The following is a 27,374-nucleotide window of genomic DNA, read 5'->3' as shown; positions in this document are numbered from 1 at the left end:
GCTGAAGATTAGATGGGTAGATCACATAACTAATGAGGAAGTATTGAATAGGATTGGGGAGAAGAGAAGTTTGTGGCACAACTTGACCAGAAGAAGGGATCGGTTGGTAGGACATGTTCTGAGGCATCAAGGGATCACCAAATTAGTATTGGAGGGCAGCGTGGAGGGTAAAAATCGTAGAGGGAGACCAAGAGATGAATACACTAAGCAGATTCAGAAGGATGTAGGTTGCAGTAGGTACTGGGAGATGAAAAAGTTTGCACAGGATAGAGTAGCATGGAGAGCTGCATCAAACCAGTCTCAGGACTGAAGACCACAACAACAACAACATGACTTATCATGCTCTGACTATCCATTTTGAGTTTTGTTTGCTTGATCAAATTGATTTCTGAATCATGTAGCAGATTTCACAGCCATATCACATCTTTTACTGCTATGCTGACTGCCACATATTCTGCTTCGGTGGTGCTCAATATTACCATTCTTTGACACTAAGAGTACCACATTATCCATCCATTTGATAACAGAAAAACAAAATGGTCATTCGACCACCTTGTTTCTCTATATCTCCCTCATAATCTAAGTCACTGTACTCAAACCAGAATCGTCTCGTCTTCACTCTTTCTGTATTATATACCAAAGTCTTTCATGCCTTGCACATGCTTGAAAATGTGTATCACCGCTTGACAATTACTCTCATCATAATTGTTCAAGTATTTGCTCGCTATGAAGTCAAGATCTTGGTGACTAACAGCTGTGATAAATTAAAGTGAACCAGTTGCTTCCCTGTATGGAAATTTTGCTATAACTGATGCGTTTTCATCCCCTGAGTACAGTTTCACATTTGAATCCACCAGAACAGATACAGGATTCGATTTTTCCAAGTCAAACATTCCAGGATTCGTGTTACATATGCTTTTTCGTGCAGAGGCAACACTTTTTCTTCTGTGTTTGCTTAATTTCCATTCTGCAAAACACTTTCACTTCAGAGACAGTTATTACAAATATTTTTGCTGTTTCTTCTACGATGACCTTGAGGTATTCTTTGCTTTTCACAATCAACAGCCTGTCATCCACAAAGAAAGCGAAAAAGATCTGATCATTTCCAACTTCCTCAGTGAAGATACATTTATCTGCATCACTCTCTTTGAAATCGAACTACTTCTAGAATTTACAAAGCATTTGATTCGAGCAACTGGAACGGGTATTTCATGTGTGACGATGACAGTGGACTAATAGGATACATCATAATATTTTTTTTTTTTTTTTTTTTTTTTTTGGTTAAGTAAGTGACACATGTTAGTCACAACACATGTTGTAGGGGAAAAGAGTCCAGGTACTAGATGGAAGGCAGGACAAACCAATGGTGTGCCAAAACATGTAGCCGATTAAGACACAATATCTTAAGAGTTAAGAAGAGAACAAGAAGGTTTGATAACTGGCATTCAACAAGAAGTAGGTCCATAAGGAATAAATTTTAAGTACAGGAGATGGAGTGCTAACTTTATCCTAGCATATTGATAAGAAATACTTGGAATAAAATCTTTTCTATTGTCTAAATCTAGTAATTATAAGAAAGTAAAGGATTAGCTGATTAGCTGAAAGTTTGTCAGTAGAAGCAAGATTGCTAAGGCTTTCGTGGCAACTTGTTGACAAACTGTCTGTTGGCTTCTGTCTCGGGTTCTTTGGCCGACATTTGGCTGATGGTTTTTCTGATGTTTTGGCAGCACAAGTGGCTGACATTGTAAAAGCTTCAGCTTTGTTTGCTGGTGGTGGACTGGAGCTGAGCTTGTGGCCATAGACTGTATGTACTTGGCACACCAATGACCAAGAGCTTCTCCGCGGTTATTTGCGGTGCTGTTCTACTCTTGCTACCTGCATTGGTCGACTGTTGCAGCCATTAATGCTGGCGACACATCAGAATAATCGTCAGACAAATGTCTGCCAAAGAATCTGAGACAGAAGCCAACAGCAGTTTATCAATATACATAAGTGTGAGAAGTATGTGTACATAGTGATGTTATGTGTGTTATAAACAAGAGTAGGAAAAAAAAGCAGGTAGAAGAGAGGGGTTAAGATATTTAGATAGAGAGCAATGAGGTAATGTTAGCAGAAAGCGATTACGGGAGAAACTTACTATTTAGAGGAGAAAAAAGGGGACTAGTAACTGTGTTTACTGATGAAGTTAAAATGGTGCATACACAAGTAGTGGATGAGGCATAGGAGAGGAAAAGGATAGACGGATCCATAGGAGGAATGCCTCTACCTCAGTCAGGTGAATCTGTGGGAAGAATGACCTTTACAATTTAATATAGGTAGGAGAGATGTAAGGTTAGACGGACCCACAGACGGGATGGTCTATACCTTGGTCAGGTGAATCCATTGAGGGACTGACCTTATTTTTTGTTTTAGGGAAATAAGGATACACACACACCTAAAATGGTATGGAGGTTTTACACAGTGACTGCCCTTAGAAAAAGTGTAAGTGCAGTGAATACAGAAGTACGAAGCTGTAAAATGACTGGTGGTCACAATATTAAAGTTTTCTCCCAATTAGTTCTACAATCGGATAGACTTAACTGATAGTAGATGAAAATGATTGGAGCAGGAATTTTCCACACTTGTGACTAGAGCCTCTTCTGAGATTTGACTCTATCTATATCCGGATCCCACTCCAGCTACTGTCAGATCTGGGTGCTGACAAGTCCTCTCCATTTGGCTCAGTCCTCCCACCACTTTTCTTCGTCCTTATGCTGCCAGGTCACACCTCTGCTTTCCACAGATATTCTCACTCCTGTTTTCCACCACTTTTTGGGTGCCCTCTAGGTCTTTTTCCATCTATCTGTAGTTCTTCCATAATTTTGGGAAGTCTCTGCCCACATATGCTCTTAACATGCCCATACCATCTTAATCTCTTTTTTCAATTTCTCCTTTCATACTTTTGTGTTTAAGGTCCTTTCTAATATCTACATTCCTTACTCTGTCCATTCTTGTTTTTCCCTTAACTACTCTGAGAAATTTCATTTCCCCTTCTTGCAGTCTGCTCCAGTCCCTTTTTGTCATTGTCCATGTTACTCCTCCATAGGTGACAATAGAGAGGTAATAACTCTTATACATAAGGAGTTTTGCTTTTTCTGAAACTTCCTCATTCCAAATCAGGTGTTTTATTGTTTGGTAGAAATTGCCTCCCTTCTGCAACCTCCTATTAATTTTGTTGGTTTATTCTTCCATCACTAGATATATCAATCCCTAAATATTACCACATTATCTGCAAAAAGCATATTTTTGTCTTTATCTTTTACTATATCTTTAACTGCCCTATTCATTCCCTCCATCACAACATTAGAAAGTGCAGGAGATAGAATACTTCCTTATTTAAGTCCTTGTCTTATTTCGAAGTATTCGGAGTTCCCCAATGGTGTTCTAATTGTACAGTTGTGTCCTCTGTACATTGGCTTTATTACATTAATGTGTCCATCTTCTATGTCTATCTTCTTCATTTCTTCCCAGTCTTTCCCTGTCAACTGAGTCATATGCCTTTTCTATGTCTATAAAAACCATTATCACCCTTTTGTTATACTCCCAAGTTTTTTCCATCAGTTGACGGATGGAAAATGTCAGGTTGATCATTCTTCTTCCTTTCCTAAACCCATGCTGTTCTTCACTCAGCTCCTTCTCTATCTTTTCACTTATTCGATTTAGTAAAATTCTTTCAAAAATCTTGGCTGTATGACTCGTAAGAGTTATTCCTCTGTAGTTTTTACAAAGTCTTTTATTGCCTTTTCTGAAGATGGGAACAATGTCTCCTCTTCTCCAATTGTCAGGTATTGTACTGTTTCTCCACACACTTGATACAGCCGCTGCATTCCCACTGGACCTGCTGCTCTTATCATGTCCACTGATACTTCATCTGGTCCTGGGGCTTTCCCCCCATTCATCTTCTTCACAGCATTTGTCCTCATTCTGCTTCCCAACTTCTCTCAGTTTCTCCATTATTTGTTGTTTCCTAGTGTAAATGCTCCTCGGTGTTTAACAGTTTCTTAAAATGTTCTCTCCGGAGATCTTTTATATTCCCTGGATCTTCAATCACAGTACCATCCTCTGTTTCCATCTTTACTGGTACTTCAGAAGCTTTCCTTTTATTTTTCATCATGTTATAGAACATTTTCTTATTGCTCTTCGCATCTTCTTCAAGTTTTTTCGTAAACTCTTCCCACGCCTTTTTCTTTGCTGTTTACACTATTTCTTTGCACTTCTTTTCCTCTATATATCTTTTATTGTCTTTGACATTTTTAGTTTTCCACCACTTTCTCCATGCTCCATTTTTTTCTTCTAACTGCTTGGATTGTGGTATCATGCCACCAACTTGCCTGTCTTACTTTTTTCTTTCCAGATGTTCTACCATATACTTTTTGTGCCACTTCGGCTAAAGGGTCTTTGAATAAACTCCATTCATTTCCTGCATCGCAGAAAACTTCTTTTGGAAATTATTGTGTGATTAATTCTCTATGTTTCTCAGCACTTTCACTCACCTTCAGTTTCCAATCCCATATCCTCATCACTTTCTTGTGTTTTCTATTCTTCACACATTGATTCATTTTCAATTGTCCCACCAGTAATCTATGGTCTACGTCTGCACTCACACTTGGAATTACCTTCACATTTGTTACTTCCTCTCCATATTCCCTATTTACTAGAGTATAATCAATTAAATTCTTGGTTCTTCCATCCAAACTGTCTCTGGTGATAACATGACTTTCTCTCTTCATAAATCAGCTCTTTGCTATTTTCATTCCATTCCTGTGGCACAAATCCAGGAGTCTTTCCCCTTCTTCATTTCTGCCTCCATATCTAAAACCTCCCAACACTTGCTCAAATCCCTTCCTGTCTTTGCCTACCTGTGCATTAAAATCTCCCATCACTGTATTAGCACTCTCTATATGGTTCTTTAACTCATTAACTGATCGGAGCGTGGAATGTCAGATCCCTTAATCGGGCAGGTAGGTTAGAAAATTTAAAAAGGGAAATGGATAGGTTGAAGTTAGATATAGGGGGAATTAGTGAAGTTCGGTGGCAGGAGGAACAAGACTTCTGGTCAGGTGACTACAGGGTTATAAACACAAAATCAAATAGGGGTAATGCAGGAGTAGGTTTAATAATGAATAGGAAAATAGGAATGCGGGTAAGCTACTACAAACAGCATAGTGAACGCATTATTGTGGCCAAGATAGATACGAAGCCCACACTTACTACAGTAGTACAAGTTTATATGCCAACTGGCTCTGCAGGTAACGAAGAAATTGAAGAAATGTATGATGAAATAAAAGAAATTATTCAGATTGTGAAGGGAGACGAAAATTTAATAGTCATTGGTGACTGAAATTCGAGTGTAGGAAAAGGGAGAGAAGGAAACATAGTAGGTGAATATGGATTGGGGCTAAGAAATGAAAGAGGAAGCCGCCTGGTAGAATTTTGCACAGAACACAACATAATCATAACTAACACTTGGTTTAAGAATCATGAAAGAAGGTTGTATACATGGAAGAACCCTGGAGATACTAAAAGGTATCAGATAGATTATATAATGGTAAGACAGAGATTTAGGAACCAGGTTTTAAATTGTAAGACATTTCCAGGGGCAGATGTGGACTCTGACCACAATCTATTGGCTATGACCTGTAGATTAAAACTGAAGAAACTGCAAAAAGGTGGGAATTTAAGGAGATGGGACCCGGATAAACTGAAAGAACCAGAGGTTGTACAGAGTTTCAGGGAGAGCATAAGGGAACAATTGACAGGAATGGGGGAAAGAAATACAGTAGAAGAAGAATGGGTAGCTTTGAGGGATGAAGTAGCGAAGGCAGCAGAGGATCAAGTAGGTAAAAAGACGAGGGCTAGTAGAAATCCTTGGGTAACAGAAGAAATATTGAATTTAATTGATGAAAGGAGAAAATATAAAAATGCAGTAAGTGAAACAGGCAAAAAGGAATACAAACGTCTCGAAAATGAGATCGACAGGAAGTGCAAAATGGCTAAGCAGTGATGGCTAGAGGACAAATGTAAGGATGTAGAGGCCTATCTCACTAGGGGTAAGATAGATACTGCCTACAGGAAAATTAAAGAGACCTTTGGAGATAAGAGAACGACTTGAATGAATATCAAGAGCTCAGATGGAAACCCAGTTCTAAGCAAAGAAGGGAAACCAGAAAGGTGGAAGGAGTATATAGAGGGTCTATACAAGGGCGATGTACTTGAGGACAATATTATGGAAATGGAAGAGTATGTAGATGAAGATGAAATGGGAGATATGATACTGCGTGAAGAGTTTGACAGAGCACTGAAAGACCTGAGTCGAAACAAGGCCCCCGGAGTAGACAACATTCCATTGGAACTACTGACGGCCGTGGGAGAGCCAGTCCTGACAAAACTCTACCATCTGGTGAGCAAGATGTATGAAACAGGCGAAATACCCTCAGACTTCAAGAAGAATATAATAATTCCAATCCCAAAGAAAGCAGGTGTTGACAGATGTGAAAATTACCGAACTATCAGTTTAATAAGTCACAGCTGCAAAATACTAACACGAATTCTTTACAGACAAATGGAAAAACTAGTAGAAGCCAACCTTGGGGAAGATCAGTTTGGATTCCGTAGAAACACTGGAACACGTGAGGCAATACTGACCTTACGACTTATCTTAGAAGAAAGATTAAGGAAAGGCAAACCTACGTTTCTAGCATTTGTAGACTTAGAGAAAGCTTTTGACAATGTTGACTGGAATACTCTCTTTCAAATTCTAAAGGTGGCAGGGGTAAAATACAGGGAGTGAAAGGCTATTTACAATTTGTACAGAAACCAGATGGCAGTTATAAGAGTCGAGGGACATGAAAGGGAAGCAATGGTTGGGAAGGGATTAAGACAGGGTTGTAGCCTCTCCCCAGTGTTGTTCAATCTGTATATTGAGCAAGCAGTAAAGGAAACAAAAGAAAAATTCAGAGTAGGTATTAAAATTCATGGAGAAGAAATAAAAACTTTGAGGTTCGCTGATGACATTGTAATTCTGTCAGAGACAGCAAAGGACTTGGAAGAGCAGTTGAATAGAATGGACAGTGTCTTGAAAGGAGGATATAAGATGAACATCAACAAAAGCAAAACAAGGATAATGGAATGTAGTCTAATTAAGTCGGGTGATGCTGAGGGAATTAGATTAGGAAATGAGACACTTAAAGTAGTAAAGGAGTTTTGCTATTTGGGGAGCAAAATAACTGATGATGGTCGAAGTAGAGAGGATATAGAATGTAGGCTGGCAATGGCAAGGAAAACGTTTCTGAAGAAGAGAAATTTGTTAACATCCAGTATAGATTTAAGTGTCAGGAAGTCATTTCTGAAAGTATTCGTATGGAGTGTAGCCATGTATGGAAGTGAAACGTGGACGATAAATAGTTTGGGCAAGAAGAGAATAGAAGCTTTCGAAATGTGGTGCTACAGAAGAATGCTGAAGATTAGATGGGTAGATCACATAACTAATGAGGAAGTATTGAATAGGATTGGGGAGAAGAGAAGTTTGTGGCACAACTTGACCAGAAGAAGGGATCGGTTGGTAGGACATGTTCTGAGGCATCAAGGGATCACCAATTTAGTATTGGAGGGCAGCGTGGAGGGTAAAAATCGTAGAGGGAGACCAAGAGATGAATACACTAAGCAGATTCAGAAGGATGTAGGTTGCAGTAGGTACTGGGAGATGAAAAAGCTTGCACAGGATAGAGTAGCATGAAGAGCTGCATCAAACCAGTCTCAGGACTGAAGACCACAACAACAACAAACAACTCATTTTCAAAGTCCATCATCTTTTCTTCACTACATCCCACTTGAGGTTCATAAATCTCGATAACTTGTATAATTTCTTTTTGAAATCTTAGGTTTAAGATTATGATCCTGTCTGATATATATATCACACTTTCAATACAGCTTTGTACATTCTTATTCACCATCACTGCCACACCATTTCTTCCAAAACTTTTGACTCTAGAAATCAAATATTATCCATATATCCAACAACCAACTCCTCAGGTACTAATAATGTGAGAAAGAGTAGCAGGTAACCAACTATGTACATATACAAGAAGTAAACAAGAAACCCTTAAGTGTACTGGCTTGAAGGCAATGCATTGTTGAATAAATAAATAAATATAAAAAACCATAAGCAAGCTGACATGATAGACATATGATATCTTACTATGTAGAAAGACTTGTCATTACGGGTCAGTTTCTTGCATCATATAAAATGTGAAGTAAAAAAGATGGAGATACACGAAATAGACTAACACTGTTTAGTGCAATTTACCTAAAATGAAACAACAAAATTGAAAAGATGTGTTATTAAAAATGAAGTTTTATTCCTTTTGAAAGAAGGAAATAATATCAAGTGTTTTTAAGTAATTTGGTGTTTACAGTTGTATGTACCTGAGAAATCAAATCTTTTTTTGAGATTATGAGAGGTCCTGTCATCTTTCCTTTAAGTGGGGGAATATGAAGTGTTACATGCCGTTTACGCAAACGACATTTTGCACTCCTTATGTAGTACAAGGAAAGACGATCGTGGTAGCATAGTATTAAGTAGGGAGTTAATCGCAGAATATATACTGTATGGGAGTGTTTGTTTTCGTATGAGCAGACATTAAATGTGAGGTGTGGAATATGAGAAAAAGGCAAGATGTAACAACAAATAAATGGCTTCACCTGCCAGGGGCAGGGCCTTTTTCATTTTGGCAGTGCGGCTTGGCAGTTGCTTGACCATCAAAGAACAACCACACCCTCCAAGAATGAAAACAAAAGACAAGATGGTTGTGTAGCAAATGAAATATATTGTAATCTGGATTGTTATGCTGTGCCTTAGAGGTGTATGTGATATAAAAGTTGGTGTTTTACTCTAATTCACTAGTCACTTTAATAATCTGTACACGCATTCAAGGAAATGTGTGTTTGTACAAGGAAAATAGTGGATGTACCTTTTTGTGATATGAGTAGAAGTTACCATCTTTTGCTCCAATATTAGCTGCAGGATGTGAAGAGGTCAAGTCTTTCCTCAGCTACATATGGGATTAGAAAGAAGGATCCTTTATTGTATGATTATATGATAGCGGAACAAACACTGGTAGCAGTTACTTCTGTAAAATATCTGGGAGTATGCGTGCGGAACGATTTGCAGTGGAATGATCATATAAAATTAATTGTTGGTAAGGTGGGTAACAGGTTGACATTTATTGGGAGAGGCCTTAGAAAATGTAGTCCATCAACAAAGGAGGTGGCTTACAAAACACTCGTTCGACCTATACTTGAGTATTGCTCATCAATGTGGGATCTGTACCAGATCAGGTTGACGGATTACATAGAGAAGATCGAAAGAAGGGTGGCGCGTTTCGTCACGAGGTTGTTTGGTAGGCGTTATAGCATTACGGAGATGTTTAGCAGGCTCAAGTGGCAGACTCTGCAAGAGAGGCGCTCTGCATCGCGGTGTTGCTTGCTGTCCAGGTTTCGAGAGGGTGCGTTCCTGGATGAGGTATCGAATATATTGCTTCCCCCTACTTATACCTCCCAAGGAGATCACGAATGTAAAATTAGAGAGATTCGAGTGCGCACGGAGGCTTTCCAGCAGTCGTTCTTCCCGTGAACCATACGCGACTGGAACAGAAAAGGGAGGTAATGACAGTGGCACGTAAAGTGCCCTCCGCCACACACCATTGGGTGGCTTGCAGAGTATAATTGTAGATGTAGATGTAGATTTCAGAGGAACTGATTAGCCGGACTTCTACTTCAAGATTATCAATTACAGCAAGCTGATTAAAAGAAAAAGGTAAATATGTCAGAGTTCATGTTGGGCGACAGATCTCATGAAGAGTTCTGACTCAGCTTCATTTACAAGTATAAGCCAGCAGCTACATAAAACCTTAAATCTGCAAGAAAAGCACTTCAAGTTCAGCAGCTGCAGCAAGGTGCTAACCTTGCTGCTGTAGGAACTCGCAATGCAGACAGAAGCCAGCTTGATGGCCCCAGATTATAGCATGGTGAAGTGCTCAGAATCCTGCTAATTCCCCAGTGTGGGTAAAATGGGTTTCAGCTATAATGCCTGCACATGGAAGCAGCGGTGAGAAGTGTTAGTGTGTGTCAACAGACAAATGACAGGCAAGACGAGTGAGCAGCTGCACTGCCCTGGGTCCGAACTGTAGGCTGCCGAGGGTGGAGGCCGGTAGCATCAGATTGTTGGCTCACAGGAGACCCACTGGTAGGCAGGTGCTAACTCATCAGCATTGGATTTAATGCAGTTGGTAGGCCTACTGCTAGTAGAAGTAGAATCTGGTGGCAACAGTTTGAAGACCTTAGTCACCTTGTCGCCTTGTAGGCTGGTGCACCCCTCTCCTTTTAGGTGGTGGCTGACAGGCTGTGTATATTTATTTAAAAATGAGAGGTATTTACATGGGCTTTGCTGGCCACTCTTGTGCCAGAATAGTGATTTCTATCATGTAACCCATAACAGTGTTCTGACTTGGCCGTGTTGTAATCAGGGCACTGACCCTACAGGAGCTCAGCCTTCAGCTGCACTGGTGGTATTACATGAATAACTTAGGAGTAGGTATCCTTGAAGTAATGAAGCAATTTAAACCACTTAATAAAATTGTCTTCTGGTCCATATTACATACCAGTTGGATTCCTCTCAGACTATGCTCTTGCAATTACTCCATACTTAACAGTTATATGCAACCACTTGGTCGATGGAAGATCTGTACCCAAAGACTGGGAAGTTGCACAGATCACATCAATATTCAAGAAAGGCAATAGGAGTTATCCACTAAATTACAGGCCCATATCGTTAACACTGATATGTAGGAAGATTTTGGAACACACATTATGTTTGAACATTATGAATTACCTTAGAAAGAGCAGTCTGTTACCACATAGTCAACATGGATTTTCAAAACATTGTTGTTGTGAAACACAACTAGCCCTTTACTCACATGTAGTGTTGAGTGCTGTCGACAGAGGATTTCAATTTGATTCCATATTTCTAGATTTCCAGAAGACTTTTGACATTGTACCTCACAAGCAGCTTGTAATCAAATTGGATGCTGACGGAATACTGTCTCAGTTAAGTGACTGGATTCATAGTTTCCTGTCAGAGAGGTCACAGCTCATAGTAATTGACTGAAATTCATTGAGTAAACCAGAAGTGATTTCTGACATTCCTCAAGGTAGTGTTACAGGCCCTCTGCTGTTCCTTATCTTTATAAACGATTTAGGTTGCTTGCAAATGATGCTGGCATTTATCATCTAGTAAAGTGATCAGAAGATCAAAACAAATTGCAAAATGATTTAGGTGGTCCAGAAATTGGCAGTCGACCCTACATAATGAAAAGTGTGCATTCATCCATGTGAGTGCTAAAAGGAATCTGTTAAACTTCAGTTGCATCATAAGTCAGTCGACTCTAAAGTCCGCAAATTCAACTAAATACCAAGGAATTACAATTATGAACAACTTAAATTGGAGAGAACACACAGAAAATGTTGTGGGGGAGGCAAATCAAAGACTACATTTTATTGGCAGAATACATCGACAGATCTGCTAAAGAGATTGCCTGCACTACACTTGTCTGTCCTCTTTTGGAGTGCTGCTATGCAGTGTGGGATTCTTACCTGATAAGATTAACGTAATACATTGAGGAAGTTCATAGAAGAAGGCAGAACACTTGTATTGTAGAGAAGTAGAGGAGATAGTGTCACAGACGTGATACAGGATTTGGGATGGAAATAATTAAAGCAAAGACATTTTTAGTCATGGAGGGATCTTCTCACGAAACTTCAATTACCAGCTTTCTCCTCCGAATGGGAAAACATATTGTTGACACTGACCTACATAGGGAGAAACGATCATCGTATTAAAATAAGGTAAGTCAGAGCTTGCATAGAAAGATATAAATGTTCTTTTTTTCAGTGTGCTGTTTGAGATTGGAATAATAGAGGATTAGTGTGAAGATGGTTCAATGAACCCTCTGCCAGTCACTTAAGTGTGATCTGCAGAGTAGCCATGTAGATGCCTCTGGTCCGACGTAACTGCTCAGTACTGTGAAGTGGGTTTTTACTGCATCAGCAGATTAGACCTGTTGCAATTGCTGTTGTGTGGCTCCATTCTCTCTTCCTTCCAGGAGCTTCTTGCAGTAACCGTGGGCAGCGTCCATATTGTATTCAATCACCTGAATAAAATAATGATAGTGTTTCTCCCTATCTGCTTTATTCCTCATGTATGCATGAAATTTTTCTGCGTATGTTCATGGCTGAAAGACTAATTCAGAATATGCAGTCTGTAATGCCAAGAGAAGGAAGCGAGGTTAAGGGGAACATAGAAATTTTGGGTAGCAACCTTACATATGTAGCCAGTACAAGTGTATGCATTGGAGATTATTGTACATCCTGGTTTACACTTTTGAATGCTGTAATCCATGAGCCTCTCTCTCTTTGGGCGAAAGCTTATTTGTGACAGTCTTTTTGTTGTGCCTGTCTGCGACTTAGCATCACCGCAGTATGCTGAGTAGCAACTTTCCTTTTGATATATTGTTAAATACCATCCTGGATTTTCCATTGTCTAATAATGTATATATACAGGGTGAGTCACCTAACATTACCGCTGGATATATTTCGTAAACCACATCAAATACTGACGAATCGATTCCGCAGACCGAAGGTGAGGAGAGGGGCTAGTGTAATTGGTTAATACAAACCATAAAAAAAATGCACGGAAGTATGTTTTTTAACACAAACCTACGTTTTTTTAAATGGAACCCCGTTAGTTTTGTTAGCACATCTGAACATATAAACAAATACGTAATCATTGCCGTTTGTTGCATTGTAAAATGTTAATTACATCCGGAGATATTGTAACCTAAAGTTGATGCTTGAGTACCACTCCTCCGCTGTTCGATCGTGTGTATCGGAGAGCACCAAATTACGTAGGGATCCAAAGGGAATGGTGATGGACCTTAGGTACAGAAGAGACTGGAACAGCACATTACGTCCACATGCTAACACCTTTTTATTGGTCTTTTTCACTGACGCACATGTACATTACCATGAGGGGTGAGGTACACGTACACATGTAGTTTCCATTTTCAATTACGGAGTGGAATAGAGTGTGTCAGGCCAATAGATGTTCAATGTGGTGGCCATCATTTGCTGCACACAATTGCAATCTCTGGCATAATGAATGTCGTACACGCTGCAGTACATCTGGTGTAATGTCGCCGCAGGCTGCCACAATACGTTGTTTCATATCCTCTGGGGTTGTAGGCACATCACAGTACACATTCTCCTTTAACGTACCCCACAGTCCAGAGGTGTAAGATCAGGAGAACGGGCTGGCCAATTTATGCGTCCTCCACGTCTTATGAAACACCCGTCGAACATCCTGTCAAGGGTCAGCCTAGTGTTAATTGTTGAATGTGCTGGTGCACCATCATGCTGATACCACATACGCGTTTCCAGTGGGACACATTCTATTCCACTTCATAATTGAAAACAGAAACCACGTGTGTATGTTTACCTCACCCCTCATGGTAATGTACATGTGCGTCAGTGAAAAAGACCAATAAAAAGGTGTTAGCATGTGGACGTAATGTACTGTTCCAGTCTCTCCTGTACCTAAGGTCCATCACCGTTCCCTTTAGATTCCTACGTAATTCGGTGCTCTCCGATACACACGATCGAACAGCGGAGGAGTGGTACTCAAGCGTCAACTTTAGGTTACAATATCTCTGGATGTAATTAACATTTTACAATGCAACAAACGGGACTGATTACGTATTTGTTTATATGTTCAGATGTGCTAACAAAACTAATGGGGTTCCATTTAAAAAAAAACGTAGGTTTGTGTTAAAAAACATACTTCCGTGCATTTTTTTTATGGTTTGTATTAACCAATTACACTAGCCCCTCTCCTCACGTTCGGTCTGTGGAATCGATTCGTCAGTATTTGATGTGGTTTACGAAATATATACAGCGGTAACGTTAGGTGACTCACCCTGTACATTTAATTACTGTAGTCACAGGGTGGTTGGCTCATCTACTTTCAGTGCATGATCAACCCTACACAGTATCTTGCTCTATTATTTCAGATTTTCTTGTTATAGCATTTTGATAATACATTTTGAAACATATGTTTGTAAATAAAATTTAACTCATTGTGTGACTATGAATGAGTGAGTTGATTAGGACAGAGGGGTGTGACTTTACTTAACCTGTAAAACAGGTGGGAAGTACAAGTCGGCACACAGGAAAAACAACAGTGAGGAGAGAAATGTGGATGAGAAAATATAGTGGAGATAATTTGAGATTAAGGAGGAGAAATGTCCATATACAACATTCTTCTACTGTTTCATAACTCATGTACATCATCTGGAAAGTTGTTTTATTTTATGTATTTATTTTTGAAGGTGTGGACAACTTTTGCTGATGTAGTTCCTCTTGACTTGTATGATGTGTTGCATGATCCTGATTATAGAAGAATTTGGGATTTGAATATGATCGAATCTCATGATATTGGTTACCTGAATCCCAATAATGATGTTGGATATTATGCAAGTAAGTATTAATTTGTCCTGATCTCTTCAATAAATACTTATTTAGATTTATCTCTGCTTCTGTCTTTTGAAGGAAAATGCACATTACTGACCCCATTCTTGCTTTTTTATTGAAAGTTTGGGTCAACTTCCACCCATCCTGCAATTTTGTAACATACTTAATGGCAGACACTGCCCTTTAGTTTGATGCAATTGCCACCATGTAGGTTTGATCCTAGTGCTGACAGGCACACTTAAGCATCTTTTAGGCAATGGGTGGTGTCAAAGGCGTGTCATCTGCTGCTGTGCTGTGAGAGGGTTTTTTGTAACTGCCCACGCCCTGCCAACAATGGAAACAGTGTACTTGATTTTAAGAAATTTTTTAATCAAAATAAAACTAGACAGTCTCTAATCATGTGATGACACAAAGGAAATTAAAGAAAATTAGTAGACATGCAGTTCCTAGGAAGTAAATCGTAATATACTGCTAACTGCTTCTAGGAAGTTAATGTTACTGTAAACTTTATTGTAAATAAAAACAAGTGGATATTATCTGCTACCTGCAGCATTGTGGGGCAGTATCTTACATCCATACTCTGCATTGAGTACCACTATAACTTTTCCCCTTCCTGTTCCATTTCTGTATTTTGTGTAGCCCATGCCCCTTTCCCATGAACCATGGACTTTGCCAAGGTGGGGTGATTTGCATGCCTCAGCCACTATATTGATGCAAACACAATGGATTTGCATCTGGGGAGTGCCAAGACAAACAGATGGTTCCCGAAGGGGCATGGCAGCAGAGGGGCAGCAGCCTTTTCAGTAGGCTGCAGGGTCAACAGTCTGAATCATTTGCTGATCTGGCATTGTAACATGAGCCAACATGGCCTTGCTGTTCTGATACTGCACGCTGCTAAGAGCAATGGGAAACTAGGGTAGCTGTTCTTCCCAAGAATATGGAGTTCTGTTGTACGGTTTAATGCTGAAGGCATTCTGTCAGATAAAATACTGCAGAGCTAAAATACTCCCCCATTTGCATTTTCATATGGCATTTGCTCAGAAGAATACCATCATCAATAAAAATAAAACAAGCACACAAAACCTCTTAATCTGGTAAGTTTGGTGGAGGAGGGGGAGGGGGGTTAGAAAAAAAAGGACTTCTGGTCTGATGAGTACAGGGTTAAAAATACAAAATCAAATAGTGTTAATGCAGGAGTAGGTATAATAATAAAAAAGAAAATAGGAATGTGGGTAATCTAGTAATCAACTAAGAACAATGTAGTGAATGCATTATTGTAACCAAATAGACACAAGGTCAACACCCACTACTGTAGTGAAAGTTTATATGCCAACTAGCTCCACAGCTGACAAAGGGGTTTGAAAGAATGTGTGATGAATTAAAAGAAATTATTCAGGTAGTTAAGGAAAATTAAAGTTAAATTATGATAAGGGGTTGGATTTCGATGGTATAAAAAGGAAGAGAAGGAAAACATAGTTACAAAACATGGACCGCAGGAAATGCGTGGAATGTGAAGCTATGTGATAGAATTTTGTGCAGAGCATAATTTAATCATTGTTAGCACTTGGTTTGTGACTTGTGTAAAAAGGCTGTATAAACTGAAGAGGCACTGCCTTACATAATAATGCTTAGACAGAGATTTTGAAACCTTATTTTAACCTGCAAGACATTTCCAGGGGCAGATGTACTCTCTGAACATAATTTATTGGTTATGACCTTCAAAGAAAACTGAAGAGATTGCAAATAAGTAGGAAATTGAAGATGGGACCTTGATAAATTGAAAGAACCAGAGTGTTTAGAGGAAGCATTAGGCAATTATTAACTGAAAATGAGAGAGGAATGCAATAGAAGACAAATGGATAACTTTGAGAGTTGAAATTGTGAAGCCAGCAGAGGATCAAATAAGTAAGAAGGCACGGTCAGGTAAAAATGCATGGATAGCACAGGAGACATTCAGTTTAGTTGACCTAAGGAGAAAATTAAACAGACAAAATTTAATACAGATGCTTGAAAAAAGGAGATTGACAGGAAGTGCAAAATTACAAAGCAGGAATGGGTTGAGGACAAATGCAAGGCTGTAGAAGCATGTATGACTAAGGTAAAGACTGATGCTGCCTATAGGAAAATTAGAGAGGTCTTTGGAGAAATTAGAAGCACCTGTATGAATACAAAAAGCACAGGAGGCAAGCCAGCACAAAGCAGAGAAGGGAAATCTGAAAGGTGAAAGGAATATAGAGAAGAGCTATACAGGGAAAATGAACCCGAAGGCAATATTATGGAAATGGAGGAGGAAGTAAAGGTAGATGAGAAATTAGATATGATACTACAAGAACAATTTGACAGAGCACTGAAAGACCTAAGTTGAAACAAGAACCTTGGAGTAAACAACATTCCAACTGATATCCTTGGGAGAGCTAACTGTGACAGAACTATTCCACCTGATGTGCAAGATATATGAGATGGATGAAACCCACTCAGATTTCAGGAATAATATAAATTCCAATCCCAAAAATGTAAGATACTGACAGGGGTGAATATTAGCAAACTATCACTTTAATGAGCCATGTTTGCAATATACTGACATGAATTCTTTTCTGAAGAATCGAAAAGCTTGTAAATACTGACTTTGGGGAAGATCAGCAGTAGTGTAAATACTGACTTTGGGGAAGATCAGCAGTAGTGACCCTGTGTCTTATATTAGGAGATAGATTACAGAAAGGCAAACTTACATATATAGCACTTGTAGATTTGGAGAAAACTGTTGACAGTGTCGAGTGGGCTAAACAGAAGATAGTAAGTGCATAATACAGGGGCAAAAGGTTATTTACATCTTGTAGAGAAACCAGACCAGAGTTGAAGGAGATGAAAGGGAACCAGTGGTTTAGAAGGGAGGGGGACAGTTTGTACCCCTCTCCTCAATGTTATGCAGTCTATATATTGAGCAACAAGGAGAACTTTGGAAAAGGAATTAAATTTTGGTAGAAGAAATAAAAACTTTGTGATTTACCAGCGACATTGTAGTTCTGTCATATGCAGCAAAGGACTTGAAAGTGCAGGGGACCATAATAGATATAGCCGTGAAGGAAGTTTGTAGGATAAACATCATCAAAAGTAAAACAAAGGTAATGGGATGCAGTCAAATTAAACCAGGTAGTGCAGAAGGAATTAATTAGAAATCAAAACACTAAAATTAATAGATCAGTTTTGCTATTTGGCTAGCAAAATAACTCATGATAACTGAAGTAGGAAAGATATAAAATGCAGACTTGCAATAGCAGGAAAAGCATATTTGCGAAATAGAAATTCGCTAATATTGAATATAAATTTGTAGAAATATTTGTCTAGAGTGTAGCATTTTACAGAAGTGAAATTACATGATGAGTAGTTCAGACAAGAAGAGAATAGGTTTTGAAATGTAGCCCTACAGAAGAATGCAGAAGATAGGATGTGCGCATCAAATAGCGAATTAAGAGGTACTAAATAGAACTGAGGAAAGAGGAAATTTATGGAACAGTTTGACTAAAAGAAGGGATCAATTGATAGGACATATCCTGAGGCATATAGGAATACTGTTAATAAATACAGAACATACAAAACTGCACTTAAAATATTTGTAATGAGAAAGAAATTGATGTTTATAGACACTGGGGTGTATGAAATATATAATGAGCAGTATGAGTTACGAATAACTCCATCTATGTACAACAAAAGCAAACTGCCAAGTATCTGCTGAAACATTGGAGAGAATATCCCTGACAACCCTTCTGGAGAAAACAGAAAGTGAAAGCTATAACTGTTTGTGATAGCCATGGTGTTGTTTAACATAATAGGTGTTTTATATGTTCTGTAAGTAGCTACGATTTATCAGCATCTACATGTAAGATAACAATGCAAGATATTTATTTAACAGAGATATTTACCTTGTATGTTTAGCTTTTCAATCAGCATCTGCATTTGTATATAGTGAAAGTTCTATCAACTAGAAAAATATTTCACACACTACTCAGCAGCACCTAATGCGTGGTGATTAGCAAGTGTGAATTTTGCTATTTGAAGGTGCATGTAGATGCCCAAAAGTGGTTAGTCTTGAATAAAAATTAAATTTTATAAAGTTGTAGCACCTGCTGAGGGTTTATTTCATTATTATATAAGATTTAAATTAAATATCTGTTTAATTATTTGTATGTTTTCAGAGTCAATGTTTGCATTAGCTGGAATTTATTTTACCTGTTGCTAAATAATTGTACTTTTCCTCAGTTTTCAGTGTGTTTCTGAATGACACACTAGCTGTTTCTTGTACCTTCCACATTGAAGCCTACATTTATAATCTGTGAATCACTATGAAATGCATAGCTTATTGCATTTTGGTGCCACCAAAATGTGCTTTCCAGTGCCCAGTTACAATCTGATGATTTCTGCCATGAGCTTTTATGATTGTTATTATTTTTATTATTTCAGTGTCTTGCCCAGCTCCTCTCAAGAATAGAGATTTTGTACTACAGAGGTCATGGCTTGACACAGGTCAAGAACAATATATCATAAATCACTCTGTGCACCACAAAAATTATCCACCAAGAAAAGAATATGTGCGTGCAACATCCTATCTTACAGGTAGGGAAATTGTGCTAGTAGTGGTGTGTAGTGATTTAATTTACCTGTGTCTGGAGTAACAAGTGCCACATAAAATGAAAGGAAATAGTAAATTACACTAGGTACCAAAGTTAATGTTTCAGCAAAACAATAAACTATATGACTTATGCTCTTTGTACTACCACTACTTCCTTCAGGGTGTATACGACCCGGGACAACTGGGAGATCCGGGAAAAACCCGGGAATTTTTTCATCCGGGAGAAAACTGGGAAAAACCCGGGATATTTTTAGAATTCCAGGAATTTTTCATTGTTTTAGTTTTCAGTTAAATTTTTGTAATTTTGACTGGTAAGAACCGATACTCTAACAAAGGATATTACTGTATCCCGCTACTGCAAAATGATACTTCAACAATAAAACATAAACGAGAGAAAAAAACAAAAAAAACTTGAAATTGCAAAGGAAATGCGCCATATACAGCAATGACACACAGTGCTCATGCAATCGTCTGCCAATTGAAAATGTGTCAAAGGCTTTATGAAGACTAAGCAATGCTTCATAACAACAAATTGCTTCCAATGAGCGTCAAGTCGCAACTGTTTACATTCAATTTGTTTTAGCAGTTACGTGCGGGCACATGCACTGTTGAGTCATGTTTCAGTAGTAGATTCTCCCACTTCTGGCTACAGGAAGGTGGCTGTTGGCTGTGCAAGCAGTCGCAGCAAGCAGCTAGATGCTACCAGGAAAAGGGGGTGCCAAATTCATATTCTTGAGGAAAAAAAAATTGTTTCACAAAGCGCCTAGCAACCACCGCACGTTTGTGTATCGATTATTCATTTGATTTTGAAACACTTCCCTGTTGGTTTTTGAACATGTTTGAACAAATTTTAAGTTGATTTCTGAATGAATCATAAGTTGACTTTTGAATGCATGCATAGTGTACGTGATGTCCCTGTCAGGAGGAGAAACCTCGTCGCATCTAGAAGTAAACTTTCCGCAGACGAGATGGGGATGGGGCTATACGAGCTGAGGGAGTAAAGCCAAAAGGATGGATGCCAATCGCTGTCTGATTAAGTGGTTGATTGGGTTTGCAAATGATCAGTATTGTTATAATTACTAGCGAAATCCATAGATTCAGACTACCAGAATGGAAATAAATGACTGACAGGAATAACAGGTGAGAAAGATTCTGTATTATCTTCTCAGTGTATCCAAGAAAATGAAATTTTGACACAAAATTTTGGGCCAGATCGCTACACTAGTAAGGACCAATAGGACAGTCTCCGGCTAGCAGCAACTGGAAAATAATCACGGAATAACTAAACTCGTGATTCTGACAGGGTTAGTGAAGTTAATCGGTGAACAAATTTTGACAGTGGCAGCAATAGCTACAGAATTGGTGATGACAAGACTGTTTGCTAGAACGAGGAAGGAGAAGAAACGGGGACATCACACAAATTACGGAAGAATGAGACGATTCCAAATTTATATAAAAATTTCGTAATACTACTTTTCGATCTCATGCTTGAGAAGCTGGTGCGTATGAATGAAATGTGAAACTATTTCCTAACATAAAGCATTTTGCTTGTAGTAGGCCTTATAGGCATTTGGTATTGGTACTTCGTGGATTATATTCTGTCGTCTTATAAAAATGACCATTTGTGCCAAACAGTCTCATTTATTTGGTGTGTTACAAAATTTCTGCCATATTAGAAAGGTCTATTTTGTTTTATCTAGCAGACAGTGACAAAATAGACTTAATCAGATCAAGAAACCACACCAGTCTTGGGTATTATTTGTATTAATAGCTTTTTCAGTATTAGATAACAACATTTCGATTTTTCATGTAGCAAAACGTTTGACGAACTTTGATGAGATAATAGATTCATTCGCAGAAAGCTGCAGCAAGATTAGAGAGAAAAAAATGCTAGGAGCTAAGGTTTGAAGAAATGTTTAATTTCTTGCTTATCTCTTGTCAGTATTGGTTTTATATATCCTATATTTAATTTTATGTCACACAAAACAGCAATTTATTAACTAATAGGCAATAAAGAGTTCAGATTTTCTGAAGAGTTCTTGTTCTCTCGATTACAAATAAACCCATCCGCTATTAATTGCGAGTTTTTTTTTTTTTTTTTTTTTTTTTTTTTTTTTTTTTTTTTTTTTTTTTTTTTTAAAGAGGGGGCAGGATGATGTCAAACCGGTCGACTGGGAGCGGGAGAGGCACCATAGGACATTTCAGTTTCCACTCTTCTGAATGTAGTTTGGATGTGCGGTAGAAAAATGCTTTATGAAGAGGCGTGGCACTGCACTTTGGCATACTTAAGACCAAAGAATATGTCTTACATTTCCTCGAATACATATGTTGTATGTTTCAGACTTTTCAGAAAGATGTGCACTACAAGATGAACATATTTTGAAAATTCGATTTTTTTTTAGTATTGACCCGGTTCGCAAATGTCATAGATCCGGGGTTGGTGTGCAGAGCAGTCTGAGTTATAGTGGGTAGTCCCCACGTGACCCGTGTTTACATTTAGTGATTTTGCTGTTTCCCCTTCGTTTACTCTCACATTAAATGAAAACAAAATGGATATCTGTGGTTGGGAGCTATCAAGTGAATTAAAACACATTCACATAATTACAGAAGGCTGAAATATGTCATTAGTTTCAGATTTTACTTTATTTCCGCCTTTTTGACAGTCAAGCATTAATCGCCTTGCAGAACAATGACGTTATTTTTGCCTCTTTGCTAAAGAAATTTGACTTTTGTTAACCTTTTCCGCAGAGGCAGTCAATGTATTTGAAACGAAGTGTTTAATTCCATACTGTGGGCTAGTTTCAGCTGTTCGTTGCATTTCAAGTGCATGTTTTCATTTTCTAGAACGTATTGCATTAGCCGTAATAAAGAACCAAACATGATGTAATACAGTAGTGTGGTCCACGAAATTCCGATGCTCTTGGAGTATCCTCTGATGTCTTGTTTCTTTTATGACATAATGTATGATCTTTCAATGTTTTACAAGTACGTACATACAAGCTTCCTACGTCATGATAGCTACCCAAACGTGGTGTCGCCTGTTATCTGCGCTCTCTGGCAGCTGCTGAAACGAACCTATTCCGAACGGGTCACGGGAAAATATTGCGAATAGTGGTTTGAAAAGCGTTACTTTCATAGTAAATATCCTTTCACGTAAGTTGAACTATGTGCAAGAATATACCAAGAATTTATTAAATCACAGAGCTTTTGAGTCTCATTTTAAAATCAACTGTTTGATGACAAGCCATTTAGAAGAATTTCGAACCCTGAAGATCAGAGATTTATGTCATTATTAAAAATTTTACTGGCACATATGTGTGATATATGTGAAAGTGTAACGCGCGCAAAAAAGATTAACAGTATATACGAAAGCTTAGCTTCTCTTGCAGCTTAATAACTTTAAAGACCAATGTCATGTGTGAAAGCTTTGCTTTTCTTGTAGCAACACCATGTATATTTGAACAGTTCTCGGGTATCCGACCGGGTAGCGTTGTAATTTCTCCACAATATTTCGGCAGACGTACACGCTGCCATCTTCAGGTGGTTCATGACGAATGCTGTGCTGTTCCTCTCGGCGCCCTATATGTACTAGCCATTACCCCCTCCACCTTTCCTCTCCTGGTGTCTTTGGTGCGGCCGGTGCGGCGACTACTGGAGGTGGTGGGGGAAGCGGCACCTGGGTCTGAACTGGGGTTTGCAGTCTCCCTGCTGTCGCCGTCGGGGGCGGTCCTCAATCTCTGGGACCGCATCTTTCTCTCCAGGCTGAGTGCAGGGTTCCAAGCCTTACTAAGTTGAAGGCCGCTGTCTTTATTACTTAGATCGTCCTGTAGTCAGATTTCGATGGCCTCTTTAGTAACGCAGTCCCAGAAGGAGGAGGATTGACAGAGTATTTTTGTTTTTTCATAGTCCATAGTATGGCCAGTCTTTATACAGTGGTCAGCCACGGCTGATTTAGTGGCCTGGCGCAATTCGGTATGGCGCTTGTGTTCGCGGCACCTCTCTTCTACAGTGCGGACTGTCTCCCCTATGTATGATTTTCCGCACTGACAGGGAATTTGATAAACGCGTGGCAAGCTGGGACACAGTGTATACAGAAATCCTACACACACCGATTTGTACCTAAATGCCTTCAGCTGCCACCACAGCTCCCAGCGTGAAGGCATTTTGCGCATACTTGTTCACAGGGCACGATCGATCTGCAATCAGGAGAACCTTCCAGCAGAGCTGCAGCACCTAGGGACAACATTTCAAAAAAATGGGTACAACCAGAAGCAAATAAGACACGCACTCAGGCAGACTGCGCCAAGAGAACAAGAAGAAGAAACAGAAGAACACAAGTCGTTGGCGTGCATTCCGTTTGTCGGAAACACCTCAAGAAATATCGCACAGGATCTTGGGGAAACACAATGTGAAATGTGTATTCCGACCCCCTGCAAAACCTTGACTCTACTGGGTTTAGTGAAAGATGACCTAGGCCTTCAAAAACCAGGCGTTTATCAAATTCCCTGTCAGTGCGGAAAATCATATGTTGGGGAGACAGTCCGCACTGTTGAAGAGAGGTGCCGCGAACACAAGCGCCATACCGAATTACGCCAGGCCACTAAATCAGCCGTGACTGAACATTGTATAAAGACTGGCCATAATATGGACTATGAAAAAACAAAAATACGCTGTCAATCCTCCTCCTTCTGGGACTGCGTTACTAAAGAGGCCATCGAAATCTGACTACAGGACGATCCAATTAATAAAGACAGTGACCTTCAACTTAGTCAGGCTTGGAACCCTGCACTCAGCCTGGAGAGAAAGATGCGGTCCCAGAGATCGAGGACCGCCCACGACGGCGGCAGCAGGGAGACTGCAGACCCCAGTTCAGACCCAGGCGCCGCTTCCCCCACCACCTCCAGTAGCCGCCGCGCCAGCCACACCAAAGACACCAGGAGAGGAACGGTGGAGGGGGTAATGGCTAGTATATATAGGGTGCTGAGAGGAACAGCACAGCATTCGTCAGGAACCACCTGAAGATGGCAGCGTGTACGTCTGCTGAAATATTGTGGAAAAATTACGACGCTACCCGGTTGGGTACCCGAGAACTGTTCAAATTAGAAATACGCCGGGAAAACATCAGATCGCTCTATGTATATTAATTTAAACTATTAACTTTCCCTGTTTGTGTGTTCGCGCTACTTAACAGTGATGTTGCTGTTGGCTGACTACATCACGTGTCCTATGCTCTGAATATCCGCTGTCATCAACTGGAGAGATCACGTGACGTGAGCTATGAATGGGTTACAAAAGCACATCGAAATCTTGATTTCAATGATTCAGAAAGTAACATGCAGTGCACATCAAAGACATTTCGAAAACATGTCTTTTTTCCTGAGAATCATTTTCAAAAGTGCCGGGAAATTGTACGGCCGTGTACAAAACCATAACCATTCAAAGGATTGATATGGGAAAACGTACTTTCACCCGGGAGAAAGTGTATTTTTAACCGGGAAATCCGGGAATTTTTTTTCCTTGTCCATGTATACACCCTGTCTTTCCACTTTGACCATTTAAGGTTCACATTAATTTTAGTCTGCTTTGTTTTTTCTGGTCTTTGTCTTTGTCCAAAATTCTTTTATTCTCATACTTTCACAACTACCTTCATTCTTCTTTCCACGATGACGTTGACCTGAGTCTAATACTCTCCTCAATAAACTGCATTGACACCTCCTCTGGTCCATTCTAAGGATGTTTCAAAAGAACAAGATCCCTCTTTTCCTGATGGCGTCTGGGGTCTTCTCCATCTGGATATACAATTTTTGATTTGTTTGCCTTCTTTAGTGAACCACTTCTTGTTCTTTTAGGGAGAATGCTTTGTTCCACAAGTTATAGCCTCTAAAGTAGTCCTGTTCTTATGAAGTTCAGACTTGCTGCATATAAGGCATTAGGAAAGGTCACTGGCTGGTAACGTTCCAATTTTGCCTTGATCAAAGGATTCTTCTTATTGTAGATGATCGTAGTGAGTGTTTATGCTAAAGTCATCTTACTTATTTCTGCTCCCATAGCTTCTTTTTCTGTCAGACCAGTTTTTATCCATTCTATCCACCTACTTAATTTTTCCTCATCCTAATATCATCCAACACGGAGCTGTGTTGATGTTTGTCATAAATTGTGTCAGTCTGTATAAACTTGCTTTAACTGCTTGTCTCTGTAGTTTGGTGGCTTGATTAGGGACCTTTTCTGATGATTCCAAATATATCGCAATATCATATACATATACTGAACTGTCCATGTGTGTCCCTTTTTTCTTGCATCCCAATTATATTCCAGCTACTCCTTGCATTTTTCATCACCATTCCTTGATCGGCTTATCAAGCACATAGGCAAAAGAGCAAGGAGCAGAGAGGTTGTGTCCCTTTCTGGTTTCCATCTTGAGGGACTCTGGAAGCATTCCTCTTAAACTTAATGACCCTGGATTTTGTGTTTGTTAAGATGTATTTAATCAGTTCACTGGATTTTCTGTCCAAATTCATCTCCTCTAAAATTTGAAGTCTTCAAATTTGAGTATGAAGTTCTTGCTTTTCTGCTTTCAATACACAGTTAGCAATTTCAGATTCAAGATTTGTACTGTGTGTTATGTGCCCTTTCTGAAGCCTTATTCATACTAACCAATTTGTGGATCTACAGTAGTCGTTTTTCGGTTCTGTTCAACACTGTTTTCGAAAAATTATCTGATGTTAAAGATATGCCTCTGAAGTTTACAGGCTCTGACATACCTCCTTTTTCCATGTATGGGATATATTAGTACCAACAATATGGAAATGACAGATTGCAACTCACCACATGGAGGAGGTGTTGCATCACAGACAGGCACAATGAAAAGAATAATAAACAGTGGAAACTCGTGGTAGGGATATCATCAATCTAGGAAAAGATAGATTGCTACTTACCATAAAGATGTCATGTTAAGTTGCAGACAGGCACAATTAAAAACACTTACACATAAGCTTTCGGCCATAGCCTTCGTCAAGAAAAGAGAAGTACACACCATTCATTCACACAAGTAAGTACACCTCATGCACACATGAGCTCCAACTCCAGCAGCTTGGGCCAGAACTTCTAGCTGAAAGCTTATGTGTAAGTGTCATCTACATTGTTGTAAAGAATACTAGAAATATGTAAGCTTTTGGACAAGATCCTTCCTCAGAACTAGAACTCTCACCCATACAAACAAGTATCCAGCTGCTAAGACCCAACTGCGGCTACATCTGATGTGAGCAGCAGTCGGATGGAGTGGGTAGTGGTGGTAAGAAGGCGGCATGGGGTGAGGATGGGGGAGGTGTAACAGGGTAGGGGTGGGCGAAGATACTATTGCTGACTGTGCGGGGTGTGCAGGGATGTCGTGGGGACAGGATAAGGATGCTAGGTGCACCATTGGAAGGCTGTGCTGGAAAGGAGGGGAGAGGGCAGGTTGAGGGGGGCCGGCAGGGGGCAGAAAAATGGATCCATCATAGGGGATGTTCCCACATGCACAATTCAGAATAACTGGTTTGTTAAGAAGAATCCAGATGCACAGGTTGTGAAGCAGTCATTAAAATGAAGCACTTAATGTTGTGCTGCATGTTCAGGAACTGGGTGCTTCAGCTGTCTCTTGGCAACAGTTTGATGGTTGGCATTCATGCAGATAGACAACTTGTTAGTAATCCTGTCCAAGTAGAATGTGACACACTGGTTGTAGACAAGTTTATAGATCACATGGTTGCTTTCACATGTGGTCTCACCATTGATGGGGTAGAAGATGCCGGTCATAGGACTGGATAATCTGGTAGTGGGCAGATGGAGGGGACAAGTTTTGCATCTGAGTCTGTTGCAGGGATATGAGCCATGAAGCAACAGGTTGAGACCAGGAGTGGAGTAAGGATGAACAAGAATATTGCACATGTTGGGTGGACCATGGAATACCACTGTCAGATGGTTGGGGAGGATATTTCTTATTCCATGATGAGAGTGAATCAAAACCCCTGTAGAGAATGGGTTTTAGTTGCTCCAGTCCTGGATAATACTGGGGTCTTGAGAGGAGTGCTCCTTTGTGGCTGGACTATGGTTGTGTGGGGTGATATTAGGTGACTGGTGATATAAGGTG

General features: G+C 39.6%; 1 protein-coding gene across 10 annotated transcripts in view; it reads left to right on the top strand.

The window, feature by feature from the left end:
• The window catches only part of LOC126416404 (START domain-containing protein 10-like), a 139,358-nt gene that overhangs the window by 75,367 nt on the left and 36,617 nt on the right, over nt 1-27,374 (top strand). For all 10 annotated transcript variants that reach the window (XM_050084106.1, XM_050084108.1, XM_050084111.1 and 7 more), the window contains 2 exons: nt 14,478-14,625; nt 19,078-19,230. In XM_050084106.1, coding sequence (XP_049940063.1) covers nt 14,478-14,625; nt 19,078-19,230 — 301 coding nt within the window. The remainder of the gene's footprint in view (nt 1-14,477; nt 14,626-19,077; nt 19,231-27,374) is intronic.

The sequence above is a fragment of the Schistocerca serialis genome, chromosome 8 (assembly GCF_023864345.2).
Source record: "Schistocerca serialis cubense isolate TAMUIC-IGC-003099 chromosome 8, iqSchSeri2.2, whole genome shotgun sequence".
NCBI lineage: Eukaryota > Metazoa > Arthropoda > Insecta > Orthoptera > Acrididae > Schistocerca > Schistocerca serialis.
The sequence above is the reverse complement of the archived record's forward strand: the minus strand, read 5'-3'. Positions and strand labels throughout refer to the sequence as shown.